This window comes from Bufo bufo, chromosome 3, assembly GCF_905171765.1.
Source record: "Bufo bufo chromosome 3, aBufBuf1.1, whole genome shotgun sequence".
NCBI classification, from domain to species: Eukaryota; Metazoa; Chordata; class Amphibia; order Anura; family Bufonidae; genus Bufo; species Bufo bufo.
The window spans coordinates 675,986,405-676,001,007 of record NC_053391.1 but is presented as its reverse complement, the minus strand read 5'-3'; the positions used below and the strand labels follow the sequence as shown (position 1 = coordinate 676,001,007).

At 45.7% G+C, this 14,603-nt stretch overlaps 1 protein-coding gene across 2 annotated transcripts in view; it reads right to left on the bottom strand.

Annotated features, from left to right (window-relative positions):
* Window positions 1–14,603, bottom strand: part of DLG2 (discs large MAGUK scaffold protein 2) — a 1,330,756-nt gene that overhangs the window by 378,234 nt on the left and 937,919 nt on the right. For both annotated transcript variants that reach the window (XM_040426389.1, XM_040426390.1), the window contains one exon: window positions 1,701–1,825. In XM_040426389.1, the coding sequence (XP_040282323.1) occupies window positions 1,701–1,825 (125 nt within the window). The remainder of the gene's footprint in view (window positions 1–1,700; window positions 1,826–14,603) is intronic.

Sequence of the window (14,603 nt, the reverse complement as noted above, 5' to 3'; positions counted from 1 at the left end):
AGTGTGAAAGTAGCCTTAGAGATGAGCGAAGTTATGGAAAATTCCATTCGGCTGCTTTGCCGAATTTCACAAAGAAAGTCGCTTCGTGGCGAATTACTTCGTCACAAAGCACATTTCTTTGTATGTAGCAGGTGCAATGGTGGGGAATGGCGATCGTGCTGCCCCCTGTCATTGAACGCATCTGATACCCCGTTCATCGGTGACCACGGGGTCTGAGACTACAATTTAGCCCTTCTATTTGTTTTATTTTTTTACCCTGATTAACCCCTGAAAGGGCAAAATGGAAGCCTCAGGTAGCCTAAAATGCCAGTTGGAAGCCCTTTCATGAGGGGAACACATGTAGCGGCAGGATGTCCTGCACATATGGCTGAGCTATTAGTGTCCCTTGTATCACTACTAGGAGTGACCGACTGTCATATGTGATTGCCCCCAGTTCATTACACCAGCAGCTGGGGCAGTGTGTCCTCCACAGCAAAGGCAGGTCTGAAATGCTCACCACGAGGAACGATAGTGTAGTCTGGGAGCTGCATATGGACCCTTATGTGTGTATAGTGTTGCTATCCTGTCTTATCTTGGCTTCCAGCAGTACAACAGACCTGTCATCTCGCCCACCCTCTAAGGATAATGACATTACTGTGCTCATTCTGTCTCAGTCTATGCAGTAAAGCGAAGTAGTGAGAGCGTCCGTCTGTTCTGGCTCCCCTAGTGGCCAGTATGTGGAATTTATTTTTTAAGTCCTGGCATTTCTCATGTTGCATAACTTCTGTTTTGTTGATATCAGAACAACAGAATGAATTAATAATGGCACACGGAGACTTCCGCCCGGAATAAGATGTCATTATGTAACCTGAATGATATTTCTTGGCAGGATGAGGATGCATTAGCAGATTTCAGACATCATTTGGTTTGAGCCGCGAGAAACTCATTAGTTGTATTGATGAATAAATAAACAAGTTGTACCGCGATCCGAAGTGTGCACAGGAATAAACTTCAGAATATTGGGGGGTGGAAGGGGAAATTTCTTAAAAGGGCACCTGTTAGCCAGATCAACCCTTTTGAAACAGGTATACTGTCTGGTCGGGTTGATCCTGCTGAATAAAATGGTATCTGTTTTGTGAATATCGGTTGTAGCGTTCCTGAGAAAAAGTACTACTATTCTTTAAGCAAATGAGGGCTTCAGCGCCCTGCGGGGGCGTGTCCAGCAGTGGAAAGCTGAAGCGCTAGGCCCCGCCCCTCTGTGCAGTGAAGCCCTAGACTGTATAAAGAATAAAAATAAAAAAAATTCTCGGGAACCCCACAACAGATTTTCACAAGATAGGTATCATTTTAATCAGCAGGCTCAACCTTACCATGCAGTATGCCTGGTTTACTGGGGTTGATACCGCTGAAAGCTGCTCTTTAACTGAGATCATAAGAAAGTGTCTAAAACTTAATAGTTCCTACCAGTAGGTGGTACATTAGAGATCGACATGGATAAGTTACCACAGCGCACCATGTGGTCAGGCACAGTACTGCAAGCTAAATCTTATCAATGGTTTTAATGTGCACCATTACTTGTGATGCTACATCTGTATATTTATAAGTGATGTCACTGCAGTGACATCAAAGTACAGAGAGCTCTGTTCTGTTAGCCTAAGAAAACTAAAATAATTGATCCTTATTGCTTCCTAGATGCCACGCAAGACATCCGTGTGTCCTACCTGAGTCTTCCATCTTCTGCCGCTGCTCCTCCCGGTATGATCTTTGTAATAAATATTCCCGGGTCATCTCCTACATGAGGGTTATCTATTCCTCCAGCGATACTAAAGCCAAGGCCCGAATTCCCCTGTAAATAGAGACAATCAATCAATCAATAGATGGTACATGACACGAATGCACAAAAACAATACAATAGTCTAAGAAAACGGCATCATCAAACTGTGCAATAGAAACAATTGTTCTCGGGAATGTTTCTGTTTAGCAAAATTGTAGTGCAGCAGTTTGTGCTCCAGAGCTGGCCCTCCTTCTATAGGTATACTGTACATAAAAGAGAGGATGCCCCGTAAAGTGGTTATCCCATAATTAATGTAAAAAAATTAAAATCAGACACCATATAGTACAGGACAACTTCTTTCTACTAAAGCTAGAACCAGCGCTGTACCTCACATGGATCCAGAGATCTCCACATTCATTGTTAAATTGATTCCGAGCGTCAGCCCAGAGTCGTGTCCTTTCTCAGGGTGTATGTCTTTTCTGCAGCAGCTCTCTCCCTATTACAGCTCAGGAGGCCTGTCTTTTCTGCAGCAGCTCTCTCCCTATTACAGCTCAGGAGGCATGTCCTTTCTGCAGCAGCTCTCTCCCTATTACAGCTCAGGAGGCCTGACTTTTCTGCAGCAGCTCTCTCCCTATTACAGCTCAGGAGGCCTGTCTTTTCTGCAGCAGCTCTCTCCCTATTACAACTCAGGAGGCATGTCCTTTCTGCAGCGGCTCTCTCCCTATTACAGCTCAGGAGGCCTGTCTTTTCTGCAGCAGCTCTCTGCCTATTACAGCTCAGGAGGCCTGTCTTTTCTGCAGCAGCTCTCTCCCTATTACAGCTCAGGAGGCATGTCCTTTCTGCAGCAGCTCTCTCCCTATTACAGCTCAGGAGGCATGTCCTTTCTGCAGCAGCTCTCTCCCTATTACAGCTCAGGAGGCCTGTCCTTTCTGCAGCAGCTCTCTCCCTATTACAGCTCAGGAGGCATGTCCTTTCTGCAGCAGCTCTCTCCCTATTACAGCTCAGGAGGCCTGTCCTTTCTGCAGCAGCTCTCTCCCTATTACAGCTCAGGAGGCCTGTCCTTTCTGCAGCAGCTCTCTACCTATTACAGCTCAGGAGGCATGTCCTTTCTGCAGCAGCTCTTTCCCTATTACAGCTCAGGAGGCATGTCCTTTCTGCAGCAGCTCTCTCCCTATTACAGCTCAGGAGGCCTGTCCTTTCTGCAGCAGCTCTTTCCCTATTACAGCTCAGGAAGGCATGTCCTTTCTGCAGCAGCTCTCTCCCTATTACAGCTCAGGAGGCATGTCCTTTTTGCAGCAGCTTTCTCCCTATTACAGCTCAGGAGGCATGTCCTTTCTGCAGCAGCTATCTCCCTATTACAGCTCAGGAGGCCTGTCCTTTCTGCAGCAGCTCTCTCCCTATTACAGCTCAGGAGGCCTGTCCTTTCTGCAGCAGCTCTCTCCCTATTACAGCTCAGGAGGCATGTCCTTTCTGCAGCAGCTCTTTCCCTATTACAGCTCAGGAGGCATGTCCTTTCTGCAGCAGCTATCTCCCTATTACAGCTCAGGAGGCCTGTCCTTTCTGCAGCAGCTCTCTCCCTATTACAACTCAGGAGGCATGTCCTTTCTGCAGCAGCTCTCTCCCTATTACAGCTCAGGAGGCATGTCCTTTCTGCAGCAGCTCTCTCCCTATTACAGCTCAGGAGGCCTGTCTTTTCTGCAGCAGCTCTTTCCCTATTACAGCTCAGGAAGGCATGTCCTTTCTGCAGCAGCTCTCTCCCTATTACAGCTCAGGAGGCATGTCCTTTTTGCAGCAGCTTTCTCCCTATTACAGCTCAGGAGGCCTGTCTTTTCTGCAGCAGCTCTCTCCCTGAAACTGTTACAGCTTACAACAGAAGATGGAACTGGGCATGTGCGACCACGTCAGTGAGGTAGACAGAGCAATAAGAAGAATAGGGATGAGCGAGCGCTCATCACAATATTAGAATGTATTGGCTCCTATGAGCTGCTCCGTACAGTATTGAAACAAAGTTTTATGCGAATTGACTTCAGATGTTTCATCCTAAGTCGATTCGCTCATCCCTAAAGAAGAACTAACAGCAGGTGGCGCTATACAGATACATTTTATTGAATAACTCAGTGGCTATGCTAAATTTTTAATTACATGTAATTACAAAAGTATTCAGATCCATAGATCTAGGCTTTTTAAGGCGTCTCTCCTGCTTTCCTCCAGAAGGTTGTAATGAAGTGCGATGAAGCTCCAGGATATTTATTCTGATTAAAAATCTGAAGATAAGGCCTTCCTATCTGAGGAGAATTAGTAGAAGACGACGTTTCATCCATCCCATAAATAAGACATGGAGGACGGCAACAGCTGATGGTATCTTCAAGAGATAATGCAGGTCTCGGCACACAAAGCAACGCTCCGTATCGCCTCATTAAAATGTTAATAAGCCGCTTTCCTGAGACGCAGGTACAGGGCATCTCCATTATATATGAAAACATAGATATGAATCTTCCCAAATATCATCCAACTTATTGCCCATTAGCTTCCAGGTCATCACAGCCTTGCTGTGCAAAGTAGTGATTCTTCTCCGCAGCGCCGCGTGGGCTGCAGATACACCGTCAATGTGTACACCGTAAACTTCCCCATACACAGAAAGCACCGTCAGTGAAAAAAATGGCCTTTAAAAATGGACACACTGTATATTTTGTTCCCCCTCCCCCCACATTGCCCCCCTGGACATTAAATAGCCATCACTGTGCCCCCAGTATGAATAATGGCCCCCATGGTGCCCGATGTCCAGGGCATGGCTGGGTTTTTGGCAAGTTTCCCCCACGGTGCCCCCAGTATGAATATGACCCCACAGTGTCCCCAGTATGAATAATAGCCCCATAGTGCCCACAGTATGAATAATGGTGCCACAGTGTCCCCAGTATGAATAATTTTCCCATAGTGTCCCCCAGTATGAATAATGGCCCACAGTGTCCCCAGTATGAATAATAGCCCCAAAGTGCCCCCAGTATGAATAATGGCCCCATAGTGCCCCCAGTATGAATAATGGCCCCATAGTGCCCCCAGTACAAATAATGGCCCACAGTGTCCCCAGTATGAATAATGGCCTCAACGTGCCTCCAGTAGGAAAAAAGGCCCATAGTGCCCCCAGTATGAATAATGGCCTCAAAGTGCTCCCAGTATTAATAAAGGCCCCACTATGTCCCCAGTATGAATAATGGCCCCAAAGTGCCTCCAGTATGAATAAAGGCCCCATAGTGTCCCCAGTATGAATAATGTCCCCATAGTGTCCCCAGTATGAATAATGGCCCCACAGTGTCCCCAGTATGAATAATGGCCCCACAGTGTCCCCCAGTATGCATAAAGGCCCCATAGTGTCCCCAGTATGAATAATGGCTCCATAGTGCTCCCAGTATGAATAATGGCCCCATAGTGTCCCCAGTATGAATAATGGCCCCATAGTGTCCCCAGTATTAATAAAGGCCCCACTATGTCCACAGTATGAATAATGGCCCCAAAGTGCCTCCAGTATGAATAAAGGCCCCATAGTGTCCCCAGTATGAATAATGGCCCCATAGTGTCCCCAGTATGAATAATGGCCCATATTGCCCCAAGTATTAATAAAGGCCCCACTATGTCCACAGTATGAATAATGGCCCCAAAGTGCCTCCAGTATGAATAAAGGCCCCATAGTGTCCCCAGTATGAATAATGGCCCCATAGTGTCCCCAGTATGAATAATGGCCCCATAGTGTCCCCAGTATGAATAATGGCCCCACAGTGTCCCCAGTATGCATAAAGGCCCCATAGTGTCCCCAGTATGAATAATGGCTCCATAGTGCTCCCAGTATGAATAATGGCCCCATAGTGTCCCCAGTATGAATAATGGCCCCATAGTGTCCCCAGTATGAATAATGGCCCCATAGTGTCCCCAGTATGAATAATGGCCCCACAGTGTCCCCAGTATGAATAATAGCCCCAAAGTGCCCCCAGTATGAATAATGACCCCATAGTGCCCCCAGTATGAATAATGGCCCCATAGTGCCCCCAGTACAAATAATGTCCCCACAGTGTCCCCAGTATGAATAATGGCCTCAACGTGCCTCCAGTATGAAAAAAGGCCCATAATGCCCCCAGTATGAATAATGGCCTCAAAGTGCTCCCAGTATTAATAAAGGCCCCACTATGTGCCCAGTATGAATAATGGCCCCAAAGTGCCTCCAGTATGAATAAAGGCCCCATAGTGTCCCCAGTATGAATAATGGCCCCATAGTGCCCCCAGTATGAATAATGGCCCCATAGTGTCCCCAGTATGAATAATAGCCCCATAGTGTCCCCAGTATGAATAATGGCCCCACAGTATCCCCAGTATGAATAATAGCCCCAAAGGGCCCCCAGTATGAATAATGGCCCCATAGTGTCCCCAGTATGAATAATGGCCTCAAAGTGCTCCCAGTATTAATAAAGGCCCCACTATGTCCCCAGTATGAATAATGGCCCCAAAGTGCTTCCAGTATGAATAAAGGCCCTATAGTGTCCCCAGTATGAATAATGGCCCCATAGTGCCCCCAGTATGAATAATGGCCCCATAGTGTCCCCAGTATGAATAATGGCCCCATAGTGTCCCCAGTATGAATAATGGCCCCACAGTGTCCCCAGTATGAATAATAGCCCCAAAAAGCCCCCAGTATGATTAATGGCCCCATAGTGCCCCCAGTATGAATAATGGCCCCATAGTGCCCCCAGTACAAATAATGGCCCCACAGTGTCCCCAGCATGAATAATGGCCTCAACGTGCTTCCAGTATGAAAAAAGGCCCATAGTGCCCCCAGTATGAATAATGGCCCCAAAGTGCCTCCAGTATGAATAAAGGCCCCATAGTGTCCCCAGTATGAATAATGGCCCCATAGTGCCCCCAGTATGATTAATGGCCCCATAGTGTCCCCAGTATGAATAATGGCCCTAAAGTGCCTCCAGTATGAATAAAGGCCCCATAGTGTCCCCAGTATGAATAAAGGCCCCATAATGTCCCCAGTATGAATAATGGCCCCATAGTGCCCCCAGTATGAATAATGGCCCCATAGTGTCCCCAGTATGAATAATGGCCCCATAGTGTCCCCAGTATGAATAATGGCCCCACAGTGTCCCCAGTATGAATAAAGGCCCCACAGTGTCCCCAGTATGAATAAAGGCCCCATAGTGTCCCAGTATGAATAATGGCCCCATAGTGCCCCCAGTATGAATAATGGCCCTATAGTGTCCCCAGTATGAATAATGGCCCCAAAGCCTATATATATATATTTCAATAATATTTCAGCACTCCTTATCTGTAGCAATCTGGGTGCCTGCGTTCAACCCTTGACCATGGGTGTATTGATAGAGGAAAAAAATCCACTGCACTCCCCTGTAAACGGTGAAAAAACAAGTGTCCCCTCACGGAACCTTTCTCAAGCCATGGCCATTATTCACACTTGGCTTGAGAAAGGTTCTGTGAGGGGACTGAAACGTCGATGTGACGTGTTTTTTCACCGTTTACAGGGTAGTGCCATGGATTTTCTCCTATATATACACTGCGTGCAGAATTATTAGGCAAATGAGTATTTTGACCACATCATCCTCTTTATGCATGTTGTCTTACTCCAAGCTGTATAGGCTCGAAAGCCTACTACCAATTAAGCATATAAGGTGATGTGCATCTCTGTAATGAGAAGGGGTGTGGTCTAATGACATCAACACCCTATATTAGGTGTGCATAATTATTAGGCAACTTCCTTTCCTTTGGCAAAATGGGTCAAAAGAAGGACTTGACAGGCTCAGAAAAGTCAAAAATAGTGAGATATCTTGCAGAGGGATGCAGCACTCTTAAAATTGCAAAGCTTCTGAAGCGTGATCATCGAACAATCAAGCGTTTTATTCAAAATAGTCAACAGGGTCGCAAGAAGCGTGTGGAAAAACCAAGGCGCAAAATAACTGCCCATGAACTGAGAAAAGTCAAGCGTGCAGCTGCCAAGATGCCACTTGCCACAAGTTTGGCCATATTTCAGAGCTGCAACATCACTGGAGTGCCCAAAAGCACAAGGTGTGCAATACTCAGAGACATGGCCAAGGTAAGAAAGGCTGAAAGACGACCACCACTGAACAAGACACACAAGCTGAAACGTCAAGACTGGGCCAAGAAATATCTCAAGACTGATTTTTCTAAGGTTTTATGGACTGATGAAATGAGAGTGAGTCTTGATGGGCCAGATGGATGGGCCCGTGGCTGGATTGGTAAAGGGCAGAGAGCTCCAGTCCGACTCAGACGCCAGCAAGGTGGAGGTGGAGTACTGGTTTGGGCTGGTATCATCAAAGATGAGCTTGTGGGGCCTTTTCGGGTTGAGGATGGAGTCAAGCTCAACTCCCAGTCCTACTGCCAGTTTCTGGAAGACATCTTCTTCAAGCAGTGGTACAGGAAGAAGTCTGCATCCTTCAAGAAAAAACATGATTTTCATGCAGGACAATGCTCCATCACACGCGTCCAAGTATTCCACAGCGTGGCTGGCAAGAAAGGGTATAAAAGAAGAAAATCTAATGACATGGCCTCCTTGTTCACCTGATCTGAACCCCATTGAGAACCTGTGGTCCATCATCAAATGTGAGATTTACAAGGAGGGAAAACAGTACACCTCTCTGAACAGTGTCTGGGAGGCTGTGGTTGCTGCTGCACGCAATGTTGATGGTGAACAGATCAAAACACTGACAGAATCCATGGATGGCAGGCTTTTGAGTGTCCTTGCAAAGAAAGGTGGCTATATTGGTCACTGATTTGTTTTTGTTTTGTTTTTGAATGTCAGAAATGTATATTTGTGAATGTTGAGATGTTATATTGGTTTCACTGGTAAAAATAAATAATTGAAATGGGTATATATTTGTTTTTTGTTAAGTTGCCTAATAATTATGCACAGTAATAGTCACCTGCACACACAGATATCCCCCTAAAATAGCTAAAACTAAAAACAAACTAAAAACTACTTCCAAAAATATTCAGCTTTGATATTAATGAGTTTTTTGGGTTCTGTAACGGTCACGTCCACACACACACAGGGGGAAGGGTAGTGACCACTGCGCTCCACCCTCACCCCTGGCCCTGCCTACTTGCCTCACGAGTCCTGATGACAGGTGACAACTGGACGGAAGTCCCTAACTTAGGATATGTGCAGGGAAGACAGACAAGACAAAATACGGAACATGAATGGACCGGGTCAGAACCAAGAGAGCTACGCAGTACAACGGATTAAGCAAAGAATGGTCAGGAGAAGCCGGGGTCAAATACCAGGAGAGTAGCGAAGTACAAGAGGAGTCCTAAGAGAATAGTCAGGTGGGAGCCGAGGTCACAAAACCAGGATGTATGCGCAGTACAGGAGGAGCAGGCAGAGGATCGTCAGGGAACAGGATCAGGTAAATATTCAGTAGTCCAACAAATAGCCAGGAACCTAGAAATTAACAGGCAACCTGTAGCCAGCAGGCTGCCTGTATTTATAGTGGGGAGTGAGGGTCATGTGACGTGGCCAGCGTCACATGACCGACAGACCAACCAGTCGAGCACCGAGTGATCAGCTCGGCGCTCAAGGCAGACTAGGAGCAGGGAGACACCCAGCTAGTAAAGCCGCCCTGGGAATGAGGTCAAACACAGAACCTCATTCCAAAAGCTAAGCAACAGTTCTGCGGGCAATGGGGGACCGAGTGCACCTTCGGAACCCCGTGACAGTACCCCCCCTTTTACGAGGGGCCACCGGACCCAAGACTTCAGGGTGTTCTAAATGAAATTTACGAACAAGTCTAGGAGCATGAACCTCCCTGGCAGGTACCCAAGATCTCTCTTCAGGTCCATACCCCTTCCTTTGTTTCAATAGTTTTTATTGGGATTCCAGTGTAATACACAATACAATAAAGATGCATTACAATTCTTTCAATGGCAGTTGAGTTATTCATAACATATACAATACAATGACATAACTATTGTCAAATAGTAACTACAAAAATTCCATAGACGACATCCATGTTTGAAGCCTATTTAGCCCATAAACAAAAAAATTTATGTGCCTTCCGAGCCATAGGCCCCCGCTGTAAAAACATGCTAAATGAGTATCCACCACCTCTCCTTTAAACCTGACAAACTTTATAGTCTGAAATTGTTTATTTATTGGTTGTCCAACGCTCTCATGTATCTAGAATTATTAGTTAAATTACAAGGTAAGTTTTCAAGATATGTTTTTTCCTTCTATCCTTCCTATCACTTTTTGCAATATGGAGATGCCATCCAAACTTGCCACAATTTCATGAATTTTTTATTTTCAATCAAATCGTTTTTTATTGTTCAAATAAAATTGGTATATCACAATACATTTTGTATCACAATTTTCTTGAAGTTTTCTCCCCTCCGAATCACAAATATACACACTTATAAAAACATTATCATCTGTCCATATATTTGTTACATCTTCTACAATCATTGTACATAATGAATATACCAAGATATAGACAAATCATTTACAAAGTCATTTGACTGTTATAACCCCAACAGCACCCACCCCCCCTCCCCCACCAACTAAACCCCACCCCTCCCCAGATCAGAGCATGAATTTCCAAGATCTTTTATATTACAACATGAGTGTGAGACAACCATTCATTCCACAACTTTTCAAACTTCGAGGGACATCCCCTCCTAACAAACACTCCCTTCTCTAATGTTAACATATCATTCACCTTTCTCACAAATTCATCCACCGTTGGCGGACTCCCCTGGATCCACCTAAAGGCAATCAATTTCCTGGCCACATACAGTAGTCTCCCAACTGCCACCTTAACCGCCTCTCCCCCACCAATCTCCTTCACATATCCCAGCAAACATATCTTAGGGTCCTTCTGCACCCTCAACTCCAGGTTACGATTAATCAAAGACAACACCTCATCCCAATATCTACTTAGCACTGGACAAGACCAAAGCATATGAAATAGATCTGCACCTTCCGCCATACATTTTGGACAATTGTCATCATTTCTAATCCCAATTTTCCGCAAAAATACTGGAGTTTTGTAAACTCTGTGGATGATAAATAGTTGTGACAACTTGCCCTGTTCACTTACAGACACTCTCGGAACTGCCTCCAATATATCTTCCCACTGTTCCTTTGGGATGTCCCCCAAATCCTTTTCCCATTTTCTCATCCTAGTAAGGGGGAATTCTACCAGAAATTTGTCTAAAAGCAGAGTATACACCTGTGATATCAAACCTCTCTTTCCTCCAGCTGGGAGAACCAGTTTATGGACCACATCCACTTTTGCAATAGTGCATCCCTTCCTTATAGTGACCTCATATGCGTGTCTCAGTTGCAGATATTGATAGAACCACACTTTGGGAATGTTGAATTCCTGCTGTAGACCTTGAAATGATTTAAATATACTAGTCTCAATCAATTGACCTATCCTCATTACTCCATGGGATTCCCAATTTCGGACTCCTGATAGAGAAATGAATTCTGGCAACAGGTTATTGTTCCACAATAGGGAAAGCTCTCCTACCCCACCAACTCCCCTGATCAATTTCACCTTTGCCCACACTTTTTTCATAAGCTCAATAAGCGTCACTTTCTCTCTTCCCCCATGCATCCCTGCGCCCTCCAGAATACCCATAAGATCCCTACTACCCAACCAGTGTTGCAGTATCTTCCCCGTCACATCTGGTAGCTGAAATTCCATCCAACCCTTAAAGTGTTGACACTGAGAGGCTAAGAAATAAATCCAGGCGTTAGGGACAGCCAAGCCACCTTCAGACTTGGGATATTGCAGCGTCTCCAGCTTAATCCTAGCTTGACCATATTTCCAGATGAGATCTCTAAATATCGAATGTATTTTCCTAAATCTCTCAACTGGGATCCATACAGGTGCATTATTCAATATGTATAGTAACTGAGGCATCATTACCATTTTTAGGAGATTCACTCTACCCACTACTGACAAAAAGAGTCTACCCCATGTCCTAGCCTTAAGCCTGAAGGTATTTAGCAAAGGGGTTAAATAAAGCTCTTCAAAATCTAGCAGTCTAGGTGTTATATATAGCCCCAAATATTTAAACTTGCCCACCCAAGGAATCAAACTATCTGCCTGCACATCGGAGAGTGCCTGTCCGTCAACCGGCATCAGGGCGGACTTCTGCCAATTTATCCGGAGCCCAGAGAAGCCACCAAATCTATCTATTAAAGCCATGGCCGCATCCAGAGAGCCCCCAGTGTCACCCAAAAATAACATAGTGTCATCAGCATACATCGCCACTTTGTTTTGCGTCTCACCATATCTAAACCCCACAATATGAGGTGACAGGCGAATAAGGGCTGCAAGTGGTTCAATTGCTAACGCAAACAACAAGGGTGACAATGGGCACCCCTGTCTGGTGCCCCTGGACAAAGAAAAGCTATCTGACAGCCCCGCATTAGCTCTGATCCGTGCTTTTGGGCTTGAATACAACACTTTCACCCACTGAATAAATCGAGTACCAAAGCCCATGACTCTCAATGTTTCCCATAGGTAGTTCCATTCAACACTGTCAAATGCCTTAGCGGCGTCTAACGCAAGTAAGGCCCTATCTCCTCCATTATCTGCTGGAATATTCAGACTAGTATATACTCTACGGATATTTATAGCAGTCGATTTCCCAGGCATAAAGCCAGTTTGATCCGGGTGCACTATAGTAAGTATTACTCTGGACAACCTGTTTGCCAACACCTTTGCCAGGAGCTTTACATCTGCTGTTAATAGCGAAATTGGTCTATAAGAATCAGGAACTTTGGGATCCTTCCCAGGCTTAGGAATAACTACTATGATAGCCTCCTGCATAGAATGTGGTAGCGAACCCGTCTCCAGAGAATATTCAAGAACCTTTAGTAATTCAGGGAGAAGTATCCCTTGCAATTTTTTATATACCTCCACTGGTATACCGTCTGCCCCCGGCGCCTTACCATTCGCCATCCCCCCAAGAGCTGCCTCCAACTCCTCCAGCGTGATCGGCTCTTCCAGTCTCTCTCTATCCTCCTCTGATAACACTGATAGCTGAGCCTCAGCCAGAAAGGCGGACAAGGCCTCCTCCGAGCTAGACGCCTTAGAAGCATAGAGAGAGACATAAAAACCTTTTAGAATATCTAATATCCCTTTTGTATCCTGGCTACTATTTCCGTTACCATCCATTAGCTCTTGTATACAAGAAGAACCCCTCTGTGCCTGAGAAACCACTGAGAGCAAATGCCCAACTTTCTCTCCCTCCTCAAAGGATCTTTGGCGGTAGAAACTACGCTTCCTATCCGCAGCCTGTAGTAGGTGACACCTCAGTTGTTCCTGAGCTACCTCCAGCGCCTCACTATTATCCATGGTGGGGGTTCTACCAAACTCCCTTTCAGCCTCAGTCACTTGTACATGCGCTTTAACATCCGCCTCTCTGGATTTAGATTTATGCTTACTTATTTCTTTGATCAATACCCCTCTCAGAAACGTTTTCATGGCATCCCATACTCCGTGAATTGAAGCCGTCCCTCCATTAATAGAAAAGTACTCCCTGACCTCCCTAGTAATCTCAGACAGATCCCCCAGTACATTCAGCCAATGCGGGTTACATTTCCACAACCTCGGTCCCTGCCTAAGCACGCCCAGGCACACATCAACCTGCACCAGGGAATGGTCAGACAGCAACCGAGGATGATAAATAACATCTCTTATCAATGGCAGCATAACATCATTAACCAAAGCCAGATCTATGCGTGATAGTGAATGATGCGTAGCAGATCTACATGAAAACACCCGCTTATCCGGGTTACGCAGCCTCCAAACATCAAGTAAGCCAGTTTCCCTCATAATATTCTTTAGAGCCACGCTCCCCGGTGATCCACTGGCACCTTCTACCCGACATCTATCTATGGAGTCATTCAATGTACAATTGTAGTCCCCCACTAACAGCCACGGCAGTCCAGGGAAGTCCGCCACAAAGGTCATAATATCCCTTATTAAAGGGGAAGCAAAAGGTGGAGGCACATACACTGACACCAACACCACCTGGATCCCATCAATCTTGCACACTACACACACATACCTGCCCTCAGCGTCCACACATTGCTTCAGATGTTCATACCTTATACTTTTATGCACAATCACACTTACGCCCCTGGAGTGAGAGGAATGGATTGCATGTACCACATGTCCTACCCAATTCTTGTTCAGCCACTGCACATTATCATTTGACAAATGCGTTTCCTGCAGGCAGCAGATAGCCGGCTGAAATCGACTCAAATATTGAAATATACATTGTCGTTTTCGTGCATCAGCCATTCCCCTCACATTCCAGCTCAACACTTTAATCACCTGTGTCATAATGAAAGATTACATCTTGTTTGAATCTCACACTCCATACTAAAGTCACTCTCGCATAATTCACGCCCCTCACCCATCTCTGACCCGTCCCCCTCCCCCCCCCGACCCTCCCCCTCCCCAGTGATCAGACTACTTTGAACAGTAACCCCAACCCCCCCCTCCCAAACATCCAACTCTAACGCAGGGCAATCTGTAAGCACCATGCCCAATGCTGAACAAAAATCATTTCTGATTCCAACACTCTCCCTCAGGTAGAGAATCCTCTCCACAACTGGGAAATACATTTCTTATCCCAACTTCCTACTCCTGCATCAGGATCTACCATGTGGTAGCAACACTCAATACACTTTATAACAGGTATAACGTTCAAGTGACATTAAGGTGCAATCCTATGCATATAAAGTGAACACAAACTGCAAACTGTTTCCTTCAAGTGTCCAGGGCCCCACTTCTCAATTGCCTCT